General features: G+C 47.5%; 1 protein-coding gene across 2 annotated transcripts in view; it reads right to left on the minus strand.

Moving 5' to 3' along the window:
• Positions 1–13,949, minus strand: part of samd12 (sterile alpha motif domain containing 12) — a 61,167-nt gene that overhangs the window by 26,802 nt on the left and 20,416 nt on the right. For both annotated transcript variants that reach the window (XM_076139604.1, XM_076139603.1), the window contains exon 4: positions 8,102–8,242. In XM_076139604.1, the coding sequence (XP_075995719.1) occupies positions 8,102–8,242 (141 nt within the window). The remainder of the gene's footprint in view (positions 1–8,101; positions 8,243–13,949) is intronic.

Below are 13,949 nucleotides of genomic sequence, written 5' to 3' on the forward strand. Positions count from 1 at the left end.
AAGTGGAGGTTTTGGAGCCAATTACCACCTTTGAGGAAAACAGAACATCTAAGCAACCACACACACACACACACACACACTCCAAGAAAAGTGTGTGTGTGCTGGAGTTCAACAGAACGCGATCATGGTTGAATTCTGCTGAAATTTTCACGGATTTCAATTGGATTCGATTCTCCGGAGAAACTTCCAAGTCATCTATTGTAGCGCCACCGAAGTACCACCGCCGGCCCACGCGGCACAGTTTGAGACCCGCCGGCCTCAGCAAGGAGACGCAGAACAGATAATTGGGTGAGGGTGAAAAAAAAGGTAACGCGTTTTGAGAAGTAATCACTTGACAAACGACTGTGTGCGTTAACGTGCGATTACAGGCTCCGCCTCTTTAAAGACTGCGCCACAATTATAGTCTAATCATCATTTCCTAACAAAGTCATTAGCCGCTCGCCATCAATCACGCCTGCCCTCGATGCAAGAGAGACGCCACAATAATAACGGACGATCAGGTGGGGCGAAGCCAAGACCGCCGCCATAAATCCTCCTCACACACTGATGCGGCGCCGCAGTAACATACATCATTTCCTTTTATGCGCCTACTCGTTGCACCTCATTTCCCTCAAAATGTCCTTGGTTGGTATCCTTCTCCCGTCTTAGCGGCCATCTTCCCCTCCCGTGTCTTCATGTTGGTCCGTATGCATCCTTGCCTCTGTGTGTTCTGAGCCGATTCGGTGGATAAACTCGCTTTTTAACGCTCCACAGAAGGCCACATAATGGAATAAATGGATTATTGGAGCTAAATTTTGATTAAAAATGCATTCTTTCAGCTAAGAATGGTTACTGAAGAGTTCAACGGAGACCTTGTTAGATATGACAAATACATAGAGTCCTAAACAGATCAACCTCATGTGTTTATGTCCATTAAGATCAAAGTGTCTCATCGGCTCGTATCAGCAAAAAGGGGGAATTGGTTTCTATCAATTTCCACTGAGAAATACCTGGATTTCTTCAAGGAATAAATCAGACTAAATCAGATTTTCATTCAGATCTTATTACCTTGGGCGGCCCCCGAAAAAAGTTGCTGAGTCTCTGTTCAGAAAGTGTTTACCAGAAGTTTACAGAGAATGGGGTCATAACATAACTGTGAGATGACGATTGGCTCAAAGTGAGTGAAAGCAGCGAGCGGAGGAGCTGCAGAGCGTCTGTGTGTGTGTGTGTCTCCTGATCCCATTTCAAATGCTAATCGCCCCACAATTGTGCACGTGGGATCGCTCATGTGTAATTTAAAGGGTTAACACGTGGAGTCGTCTGAGTGATAAGGCATTAAATCTTAAGCTCTTTCCACCGCAGGACCTCAAAACAGCAGTGGGGTCGCCCTGACATTGAACAGTGAGGCCAAACAACTCCTAAGTACCATTTTTCCTCTTCTCTATTACACACACACACACACACACACATACACACGCACTACAGTAGATCTGGAGCCAGCGCCGGCGTAGGTTTATGGGGTAATGGCCAGTCTCAGAGTACAGTAAGTGTCCTATGACTATTGATCCAGGTTGGTAAGATCACGAGCGGGTTGCTGGGAAGCTGAAGGCGTGTGTGTGTGTGTGTATGTGTGTGTGTGTGTGTGTGTGTGTGTGTGTGTGTGTGTGTGTGTGTGTGTGTGTGTGTGTGTGTGTGTGTGTGTATGTGTGTGTGTGTGTGTCTGGTCTGTCCGGAGCGTCTGGGCTCCTGGATGTCCGGAGGTGGTCAGGCGAGGAGTGAGGCAGCGGCAGACTGAGTGGAACCAGCCGTACAGCCAGCAGCCGTGCAATGACTATTTAATGGCGTCTCGTTTTGCTATAAACTGATGAATGTGGCTGCGCCCGCGCGGTGAAACCCAAAACCGCGGGCTTCTGGTTTCAAAAAGGCATAAAAGACAGAAACTATCGAGCGCTCGGCTTTCATCGAGCGGCGGGGTCGTATTTGTTATAGAGTTCAGGTTGTGAATTCGCACCGACGTGCCGTTTGTAGAGTCGACTTCTGAAAGATGCATGAACTCCATTAATTTTTATATTACCCACAGCTTTCGGACTCCGCAGAGACGCGGCCTTTGCGCCACCAGATCGCGGCTATACAACTCCTGTCAATAGCCGAGCTCTCCCTTTACAGGCCGGCGACTATTATAGGGGACTGGAAACCCTGCTGGACATCTGGCTGCCAAGGACTCTCTGGAGACTCTGGAGAAAGAGGCGGAACACATTGTGCGAAGTCAGCGGCGGCTCCAGACCGATCCGCTCCGCTTCGCCACACAGGTCGCGCCACGTATGACTCCGGCGCCCGTGTTGGTGTGTTGCGCCTCCAGCTATTCCACCTGTTCACCCGTGCGAGTCTATCACTTCCCTCCTCCTTCTCTGTGTGTGTGTGTGTGTGTGTGTGTGTATCCCTCTCGACCGTCGCTTCCCACTCCTCTCCATCTTTCCCTCTAACGCTTCACTTCTAGCAGAGCATCGACTTCATTAAGAGATCTGCACATGTTCACGCTCAGCTGCGTCTCGCTCCGGCGTCCTTGAGACGGAGAGAGAGAGATAGAGAGAGAGAGAGAGAGAGAGAGAGAGAGAGTTGTTGTATTCCTTGTATTCCCTGCGTCTCTCTTGTTAAAACTAGATGAAATGTGCTTAGCCTAACCTTGACGTTGCTCAAATCCCTCTCTGCTCTTTTTCGCACGGCAAGAAGAAGAAGAAGAAGAAGAAGAAAGGGAAGCAGAGGAAGAGGAGGAAAATGACCGACCAGCAGTGTGAAGTGTTTGGAGGGAGGCAGAAGTCTGTAATTGGGGCCCCGAGCAGGGAGCCTTCACTGTCAAGGAGAATTAGAGCTTGAGGTAATAAAAAGCATTTAAGTGCGGGAGGGGGGGAGCAAGAGGAGGAAGAGGAGGGAGAGGAGGGTGGACTCTTTTCATATATGACTCATCAGTTCAGCTCTCTCTTCCTCTACCCTCCCTCGTTCCGTCATCTACCTTTTGATTATCAAGGCCGGTGTCTATTCACGTCCTAATAAACGGAGCCTCAGTTATGCACGACGGGGGAACGCCATCATCCTCCTCCTCCTCCTCCTCCTCCTCCTCTTCGCTTCTGAACATTAGCACCGCTCTGCCGTGTTTGTCTGTGCTGCAAATGTCAGATTTTTCAGGCTTGGAGACGCTCGGAGACTCACGCAGCCAAGCCATCTGCAGGAGTGTGTGCGTGTGTGTGTGTGTGTGTGTGTGTATGATGTATTGTATTCAGATTTAAAGAAACCTGAAGGTGAAATTCAGGGGAGATGTAATTAAGTGGCACATTACCGAGCGATGTGGTTTCTATATCTATAAGAGAAAAGGAAGAAGAATTCACTTTGTTAGACACGGACTCACTTTGTCGCCACCTTAATCACATCTTTCGGGGGAACTGAGCCATTGAGGAGAGTCTCTCAGCGGAATGAAGCCGACAGGAAATTATGGAAAAGAATTAATTTGACCTTCCCCTCCAGGAAGAAACAGAGCGAGGCAGAGAGAGAGAGAGAGAGAGAGAGAGAGAGAGAGAGAGAGAGGTGAAGAGATAGAGATGGAGTCAATGGAGGTTTAAGGAGCCGCCGCCGCCTCCACAGAGGGTCAGGATCCTGGAGGGGGAGAACATGGATAATGGCGGCGCTCGGCTTAACCCACACAGGAGCAAACACGCCATTCAATCAAAAAGCCCAAAGCGGGGGACAGCAGTCACCCGGAGCCAACAGATTCAATAAAGACAGGAGGAATGAAGTGGCTCCACCGCTCCCTCCAAAACGGCCAACAGGACACATTTGATCTCATTTGCTCGCCAGTGTTCCCGTCACTTAGGGTCCTTTCGAGTCGAGGCTTCAACGCCGGCGGTGACACGGACTCCTAACGGCGACGCAGAGCGGCGTGTTTGCTCCGGCCCGGCACAGATCAGATGAGTAACGCGGGGAAGAAAAACCAATATGGAATCTGCGCTGTGTGTCACGTTCGTCAAGTTCATGCCGGCACTCCTGGGCGTCTCACATTTTTCTAGCACATTTGCGGCGTTGTGGGAATATCGCCCGTTTCACATTACTGTCATCCACTTTTTACTTCATCCGACATTCTGTTCTCAATTCCTGCCAGCAGCAGCTGCGAGGGCACACACTCCCATCGCCCGTTACTGCATTTGAATACGGCGCGAATGTGTCCCAAATACGGTCTCGCCGGCTTACTCTCAATTCTGGCATTTTTCCGAATCTCCATAATAGTCCGTTTATTCATGCCGGGACCTCAAAATTGTCAAATTTGAAGGGATGGCGAGGAAACTTAGCGCAAACCTACCACCTGTACGCCAGTGTGACTTGGTGTAACACCTGTGCGGGCGTCCCACGGGTGTCAACTGATCATGGGAAAGGTACACAGACTGCAGTTTGACGACTCGCTGTGTCTTCTTGCTGATGAAGAGCAGGAGAAGTGGTATTGCCTCAATCGTCTGGCACTAAAAGTAGCAATTTCTTACTCTGCAGCTTGATATTTACTCGGTTCTTGACCTCAATGCAAATAGTGATGCGTTATGCAGGCTGTCATGAGCATCAACACAAGATATGACTGACAAATGGCGACAACACAACATTAAGTGCGAGGATCTGACCTGTAACTGCAACCTGAACATGGAAGAGATCTGCAAATAAACTTGGATTACATCATAGTTCTTGCTTTTTAAGTTTGCGTGTAAACCTAAAGTATCATTTACTTCCTCCACCGCTGTGCTGCAGCTGGCTGGGTGAAGACTCTGCACTGCAATCGCTCAGGAGCTTCATCTCATCAGCAAACTTCTACATGATGAACTGGTTGAACAAAGAGACTGGAGGATGCTCTGGTGTGGTTTCCGCTCGGAATGCCAGCGGAAACGAAGCGCGATCATTCATTACGGCGCCTGAGGGAGGGCAAAGAAACCAAGGCCTACACACACACACACACACACACACACACACACACGCGCGCGCACAACAGCAAAGCTTCATTTTCTAGAGGTTTGCCACCCTGGGACCCAAATGAGAAACTCCAGATTACAGCTCTTGTCATTTGGGATTCAATCTTAACAACGCCAAGTAAGCACTCGCAGCACATTAAGCCAAAGCAAACAACAGGGAACAAATAACAGTAAGACAAGTTTCCCCCAAACTTGTGCACTCACTGGTGTTTGCGTTCCGTCGCTGTGTCGGACATTAACAAGCGGCAGGCGTAAAGAAAAGCGGGACTGTGCGGCGTCTCCGTCTAATGTCCTCCAAAGTTGTCTTCATTTTCTCTTCTAAACGAGCCTCTGTTACAGTAAATGAAGCAGAAAGTGCAATTCTGTGTCTACATTCAGGAATTAGCACCGTGCACCGAGTGAGAAAAAAAAACGCCGGCTTTTATCGGGCTCTGTCAGCTGTGTAATTCAAGTTTCTTTAAGAGCGATGATTTCACGAGGCGCCGTAATGGCATATTTACTGTCACTGGGCTGTTATTGAAAACTCTGGAATGGTTATAAGCATGAAATTGAACAGAGAAGAGGGGGAAGAAGCTAAAATGAGGTTCTCTCCTCGTGCGGGGGGGAGGGGGGGAGCGATGCGGAGGCTTAACTTTGCGCCGTGGTTAATTGGGAGAGATTGAGAGCGATGGCAGCGGCGCAGGAAGCGGAGAGTTTCACGCCAGATCCGGAATATAATCTCATTAATCCTCAACATTCTCATTTTTCCGATTTTCTACAGAGTTTCTTTGCCGGCTGATGGGTTAATATGAAGCCATAACTCAAGCCCCATACACATTCTCTCAACTTGTTTAAAGACATGCTTTTTGTTTCCATGGATACAGATAATAAGGATAAATATAAACTCTCTCTCTCTCTCTCTCTCCCTCTCTCTCTCTCTCTCCCTCTCTCACATTTTCAAAATCTAATTTTAAAAGCCAATTTTGGAGTTTTATTGGCTTTCTTTTATCTCACGTTCTTTCATTAAACATCCTTCCTTTTCCTCTATTGACTCTTTTTTTCCTTTTAAGTGCACCGCTATACAAGACAAGTTCCCTAAATAGTATTGCCATTAAGTTTACATACTGAGGACGCCGCAAATTCATGCTTGTGAGGAAGAAGAGAATGTTAACGATTAGAACGATTCTCGATCAGTTGGATGAAGTCGTGTCGGCACAAAGTTCAGGCACAAAGCTGTTTTCACTTTTGCTTCAAGGACGGAAACACAATTTATTCTAACTATTTCTCATTCCAAGTTGGAGAAAACACATCTTTGCCTGATAAGAACGAGGAGTGGAATTGAGTCCATGTTGTCTTAGATGTGAATTTACTGGATGGGCAAGGAAAGGAAGAGGACGCCGCCTAACGTCTCTGTCCTTATATAACCTGCACTCATGTGTCTCTAATGAGCCTCACCCCTACCATGTGACCCAGACAGTCACCTGACCTGAGGTGTGAAGGTATGAAGGAACGTATCACACTGCCGATAATAACAAACATCAGTGAAGTTAATGGACATTTAATATCAGCTTTCTGTCCGTGTACTTCAATCAATTGTCCCCAGACCAGAGTCCCCGAGTGATGTCCCAGGCACTCGGAGCCTCTTCTTGTTGTTGTTGTTGTTGTTTGGGTCTCGCTTTCTATCTGGAGTGCTTAAGTCTGCCTCTGTCGACTGTAAGGGATAAGCCGCGAGCCTCCACTTTGTGCCGTCGCCGTGGCACAGGCGGGGGAAATCTAATTATTTCCTCCTCCCGTGGCCTGGCGAGCCTTAAAGGTTAATCACTGTCCGTCTAGCTAATTCTGTCTGGGTACACTGCAGTAATTACAACGGCTCCGTCTCTCTTTTGTGCACCTTGCTCGCTCGTTTTGCTCCTGCTAACTCCTCTCTCTCTCCCTCTCTCTCCCTCTCTCTCTCTCCGCTTCCCACTGTTTACCGCTGCATTTCCCTCTAGCTACAGCTCGAGGAAGTGCGCTCCGGGCCTAGAAAGGCGCCGTCGTCTCTTCTCTTTCCAATTTCTCGCCGCCTGCCAACAGCACCTCCACAAGCGACGGCACAGGAGACTGAAAATACTTCTTTCTTTCATTCTTTCTCTTTCTTTCCTTCCTGCCCTTCTATCATTTCCTCTGTGTTTCATACGTTCCTTCCTCCAGCCAGGAAAAACAATCTGCACTCATGCCAAGCACACCGTCGCCAAGTGCCTCCATCATGTGTCACATCCGTCTAGTTAGTAAATACAGTAGTACTTAATAGTTGTTTGTCGCTGAATAGGTTTTTACTCCCCTTTCCCCCTGGGGGTTTCAATCCCTCTGCCTCAACCGCTCATCTGTTCTCTCCCCGTTTGCCACTCGTTTGAGTATCCCTCTGTACTTTCTCTCTCCGAAGCCCTGGCAGAATCCTCTGACAGGCTGCTTCCTGCTGAGGCTGGAGGCCCCAATCGCTGCTGACGCTGGTGGGCTGTCACTTCCCATATCATCAAGGCCGAGGAGAGGAGAGGAGAGGAGAGGAGAAGGGAGGAAGAGAAGGGGAAAACGAGAGCGGAGAACAAGAAAAGGAAGGAAAGGGACGGGATGCTAAAAGTAGCCCTCAGCAAAGTGTCACCGCCTGAGCTAAACTCAGTTGCCGGGCTAACAGAGGGGAGAGAAGCTGCTTTATTTCGCTCCAAGAACTTTGCCGACTGAGAAAGAACCTCGGAAGATTTGTTGGGCGGGGCGGGCGGGCGGGCGGGGGCGACGGAGGAAGTGGCGACACGGACTTCTGCTTGAAGCATTTTCACGGGAGAGAGAGCAGCTGCTAGAAACGCTGAGGGAGCCGAGAATCACAGGGTGAGAGAGAGGAGAGGACGGTAAACAACGGCGCTCGGCTCGTATAAAGAAACAGGCTGAGGCTGATTACAGGAGGTGTGAAACATTATATTATAAGGTGTTGAAATAAAACCCTAAGGAATAAAAGGAATTGCTGTGCAGAAACATGTAACATCCATGAAAGTAGAGCTGCAGAAATTGTAGAATTATTACAGTTGTTTCTTTCTTATTAACTTTAGTCTTTGCTCGTTCAGCCTTGACGGAGGTATGGTCTCTGTGTGTGTGTGTGTGTGTGTGTGTACCTTGTGTGAGTAGCTGAAGGGTCCGGACTTCCTCACGCACGCGGAGCTGCAGGACCTGCTGCAGGATGTGCTGCCTCTGGGCCTCCTGCATGATGCCCATACGCTCAAGCTTCCTGTCCGTCAATCTCATCAGAGCCCGCCCTGAACGGAGGGGGAGAGAGAGAGGGAGGGAGAGGGAGGGAGAAACACTTCCAGTCAATACTTCACTTGACACAGTAGGAGTCTCTAGTCTGACTGTAGCCTTCATACGTGATGCAAAGCTGATTCTTCAATAAGACAGCACGCGTTTCATACAGCGTCAAGCTCCTGAGTGAAAACGCCTCATTGCTCATGTTCTATTTTCCAATCCTTTGATGAAAAAAATAATCCATAATTTAATCATCCCATCAATTTCCATGAGGAGGGATTGGAGCTGCTGCTGAGAAGCGAGCGCTATGTGACGTGTGGGACGATGAGCAGAAAGGCTGATGATTCACGCTCATTACTGCCCATTACGCTGCAACCCCGGCAGCTCCCTTAGCTCCCGATTGGGGTTGGTGGAGGTTCTAAGTTGTAGGATCTCCTGCATTGACCTATCAGGTGTTTCTTCTCCTCCTTCTTCTTCTTTACTCACTCCCCGTTTCTCTCTTCGCCGTCTCGTTTCGCTCTCCCACTGCAGAAACATTAACATTTGAATACCTGCTCTTATTCAACACAAACAGAAAGAGCGGTTGACTTCTTAATTTCACGCCTCTTGACTCGTTTTGAACAATCGTCGGGGTGCGCCGGGGCCCCCACTCTGCCTCCTCGCCGCCGCCGCACAAAATAGGACAGTTTGGAAAACCTAAGTACCCTTAAGTGTTGGAGGTGTATTGTTGACTGTGTGAGAGCCATTTTCTCTTGCCTCCACGTTAAGAAGCTCTTTGCTCGGGCACCAGATGGGAGAGAACATGTTACACAGTTAAGACGCCTCAATGCAAAATGGCTTTGAGAGTGGCCATTACATAAACACTGGGGAGCTAAGAGAATATTAGAGTGGGAAGATGGAGAGATTAGTGAGGTGGAAAGAGGAAGTGGATTTACATAGAGGAGAGGGAATGAGGGCGTTAGGGAAGTTGAGGGGAGAGAGAGAGAGAGAGAGAGAGAGAGAGAGAGAGAGAGAGAGAGAGAGGACCGGGCGAACTGATGGAGAACGCAGCAGACGTACATGCGTGAAAAGTAGCGCTAAAGCTCCATAACTACTGACCAACCATCACTCGGCACCTCTTCATGTAACCAAAGATAGATCGGCATGGCAACAGAGGCTCCTTTTCTCCCTGCTTGTTTCGTGTCGATGGTAAATAACAGCAGTTGCCAGAGATACAGAGCAGCACTCTAATCGGGATGTAAACACATTTGGCCGCATGTTTACTCGTCTTTATGTCACAAATACACCTGTGTTATACAAGTAAATATTCCAGGTTTAAAGTAGAAGTGGGATATAGAAGCACTTGAATCATCTAAGTGACAACAATGTTTTTTCAATCAACATTTTATTTAAGAAAAATAAAAGGCAATATAACAAAAATCCAAAAGTACTTTATTCCCTGTAGGAGTTAATTTGCCCCCACAGTCGTCTTCTCAGGCAGAATCCAGACTCAACCAAGCAATCATTCTTCATTTAACATTAACTACAATTTGCTTTTTATTTAGGAAAATCTGTTACAAAAGCTTGGATTTTGTTTTTCCGTGTGGGCAGGTGGAGTGCTGCGAATGCCCGGAAGATATGACATCACTCGCCGCCGCCGCCAGCCGCAGATGATGGACAAGCTGCCAGTTCTCTATCGCGGTTGCCAAAGCTCTGCTCCTTCCGGTCGGCGGGTGAAGCGGCATCAGCAGCAGCGGGAACGCTTCAATAAAAGGAGCGCGCGCTTCCGCTTTCTCTCGCCCCGCCGTAGTTCTGAGTAATTGACTTTAACAATCCTGCCGAGCCTCAGCTGGGAATCTTTCAAAACCGCAATTAATACACTGAGCGGAATAGCATATAGCCGCGAGGAAGAGGAGGGGGAGGAGGAAGAGGAAGAGGAGGACAGGACAAAGGCGGAAATTGGTGGAGAGAAAAAATAAATGAGAGAGAAGCGAGGGAGGGAGACGCTAGAAGAAACGTTGAATGTCTGGAAAACAGAGGTAGAGGGAATAGCGGGTCGCTGGTGGAGGGAATCGTCGGAGAAATAATAGGATGGAAAATGGAAAAGTGCTGATGGAGGAGATAATCCCACAAGGATACGGCAGCAGGATACACACACCAGCCTCTGCTCGTCTGGCAGGTCAGCACATACACAATGGCAGAAAATCACTCATCTCCTGACCCGAAACAGCGACTGCACTGACCCACTGTGCCGGGACGGGAAAGTGACATTCCGAGCTCTTTATCATGAAACGTTTGCAGAACTGCAGGCGGGAAAGTGCCACCGTTAAAGGAGAGAACAGCAGCCGGGGTCAATTCACGACAGAAAGCGTGTAGACGGATGATAAATGACACCTTCAGGGTAGAAACACCGTCGGAAGGTTCGGAAATCTTCCCCCCGCTGTCCATCAAACTCCTCCGTAAGCTGATTTTCGCAAGAGTACGTGCAACTTTCAGAGCTTTGCAAGGTTGAAGATGCAGTGATTGGAGACTGAGTGAAAGAAATGGCATTTTTTTATCTCCTGGAAACCTATTAAAGCAGAATAGTCACCCAGCCTGTTCTTACATCATTTCCCCCCCCCCCCCACGTGCGTTCCATTGTTACCACCAACGTTACGTTAAAAACTGATGTTCGCGTGAGCAGACTACATTTCAGAGCCACTTTGAAGTCTATGGGGGGAGAGAGTGTCTGTGTTTGTGCGTGTGCGTGTGTGTGTGTGTGTGTGTGGCGGGGGGGTGTTTGATACTTAAAAGCTGGAGTGTAGCTTTAAGGCAGGCACCAAGTTCTGAACATTGGTGTAATCGTTTCATCTCCTCTAGGCGGCCCGGTGTTTGATGGTAATAAAGCCTCTCTCTCTCTCTCTCTCGCTCGCTCTTTGCTCCCCTCCGCCATTTATCTTTGACCCCAGAGCTGCGGCTTCTTCACTTGAAGCGCATTGATTTAAATTTCAATTACTCAGAGTCGCCGTATCTCTGACATCTCTTTGATAATTCTTCAACATTTTATTTTTGGGTGCAGTTTAATTAGTTTTGATTTTTTTTTTCTTTTCTTATGGCAAATAACTTATAGCTCTCATGTTTATATTTGGGTTAATAGAAGACAAAGTCCCTCCAGATTAAAGCTCCTCATTCCGCAACAGACATGGGGAAAAAAAGAAAACCAGACACACAGACATTTATTTATTTCTGTAAGAACTAGAGACCATAAAAACGTCAACTTTGAATATTACTTCCTGTACTTTGTTTGGTAGTAAATATACTTCTGAGCTTCATGGGCCCTCAGACTCACACAGCAGCCAACAAACTATCATAACAATACCTATAAATTGTGTGCGATGTATACACACACACACACACGCAAAGACACACACACACACACTCACAAATGTCTGTGTGAATTAGATTAATGAGTGGTGGGTGGGCAGATGAAGCTACGGCTGCGTCCCGGCACAGTGAGGCGCGGCTGTGATGAATGGGAGCTCACACACCGACACGTAAGGAAGAACCGCAAACTGGGTAATACTGACCACATATATGGAATATTCACCATATTCCCCTGCAGCTCCGCAAATGTAATATTCATTTTAAAGAAAAGCCGTGATGCGTTCAGGCAGATGTGCTGGAGTCTGTGAGGAGAGGATGAATTCCTCAGGTAGATCTTCCTCACAGCTGTGTGTCCTGTGGGGATGAGTGTCAGTGAGCTGCATCTGTCCAGCGCAGAATAACAAGCGATGCAGGCTTTAAACACAGGCTATACTATATTCTTTAGGTCTTACGCAAACAGATCTCCCTCTAGAATAACCTGCTCCATAAGTGAGATAATAATATTAGAATATAAAGAGAGTTATGTGTGAAAGTAGCCGCAGCAGCAGCAGCAGCAGCAGCAGCAGACTATGGAAATACTCCGGTCCTGCCTTCAGATTTACCACACTGTTACTCCAGGGAGGGAAATAAATAACTTTGGCAGTAAAATATACTCATGAATTAGAGAAAAGTACTATAAAAATGGAAGTTTGAGGGTGTTCAATTATTAAATCTAAGTTTCAACCGTGGAAGGAAATATAGCAATAGGAAAGAAGGAAGGAGGAAGAAAGAAGAAGTAACATTAAATGGATGTTATGAAGCAAGAAAGAATGATGTCATGGTAAAATTCTCCCATTCAATGACTCAAATAATTGAATAAAGCCAAATAAAACCTCTTAACTACTATTCATTATTACTTTCCACTGCTGACGACAACACAAATGCATCCATACGAGGCCTTCACAGTGCAAAGAGCTGGGGTCTCTTCCTCCCACCTTCGCCGTGTAACCGCTCAGGAATTCACAGTGACATCAGCATGGCGGGACGACGTTTAAAAGAAGCAATTCGGTCGGCGGGCTGCAGCTGAAGGGCGACGGCAGCCGCTGAGCACCTGCGATTGCACACTAATGTTACTCCTGACTGAAGGAGGAGAACTTACGATCCTAAAGGGAACAGGCTATATTATAAATAATAAAGCCGCAGAGAGATATAGGGGACACACACACACGCGCACACAATAAGGCTCCTCCACTTGGCTCAGCAGCAGTCGCCACATGCTGATTCCATCACCATTCCAGTTCACTGATCATTACACCGCACCTCTGTTGGTTAGTCACCACTAACAACCTGCGGACAGCTCGGCCAGACTCTGACACTTGGTGGAGCTGTGAATTCGCTATGGCGATCACAGCCAGGGTTCCTACAGAGATAACTAGCAGTCTTAAGTTGGAGCGCGGTGGATTTCCGTGGTCGTTATGTAAAGATTAGGGGCTACGACTTCAGATAAGCGCCTGTCACAAGGGGCCAAAACTGCAATCGGTCAATATTTGTGTTGGCAGAAGGACTGAAATCCTTTAGTTCAGCTCCCACAGTGCTTAGAATGTCTAGGTACGCATTGAGATATACAAAGAATTGAAGTTCGAAATGTTTCTCCATTGATCAGACAGTGTTTGACAGCGTTACTGAGAAGGTATCAGAAATCAATAATAGTGGATTTAGCTGCTGTGTATCAATCGATGAGAAAATGATCGCTGGTTCCAATCCTGTGTTTTCTACCTTTGATGGAGGAGTCATGGATTGTACCCTAAAGTACGCAGACTCAAGTACTCAATCTGAAGAATGGACGACACAACGCCACTAATAAATTACACTGAGTGTAAATAAAGTACTTCCATTGAAATCTACTTAGTTACTCGTGGTTTTTGTGTGGCGGGATTAAAGAGGCTGCCTTTGCGCCCGGTGGTCGTTTTGGAACTGAATCTAATTTCCTTGCATGGCTGCTACGGCCTCATCGGGGACATTAGCGGTAATGAGTTGAATCTCAGGTGTCCGTTTTTCTCCTCCGGTCGGGGGTTTTTCCCTCTAAAAGCTTCACGTCTTCCTCGCCAGACTTCAAAGTCAGACAAAAACGGAGGATGATATTCATTTCCCAGCTCAAGATTTGGAAAATGGGAAGAAAACTAATTTGTATTTCATATTATGTGTTGTTGCACTGAACATGTAGCGTTCAGGGGACATTTGTTGCGTCTCATGTACTCGAATTTTGACTTGAATTGAGTTGATGTGACGCAATCGTCTTCACCTTCTCCATCCTCGCCATCATCTCATGCGCAGCGATCTGTCTGGGTGTTCTCGTCTGGATTAAAAATAGCGTTCTTACACCTTTCATCCCTTTCTGTG

The sequence above is a fragment of the Genypterus blacodes genome, unplaced genomic scaffold (genome assembly GCF_046128005.1).
Source record: "Genypterus blacodes isolate CSIRO-AG114 ecotype Tasmania unplaced genomic scaffold, CSIRO-AGI_Gbla_v1 ptg000438l_1, whole genome shotgun sequence".
Taxonomy (NCBI): Eukaryota; Metazoa; Chordata; class Actinopteri; order Ophidiiformes; family Ophidiidae; genus Genypterus; species Genypterus blacodes.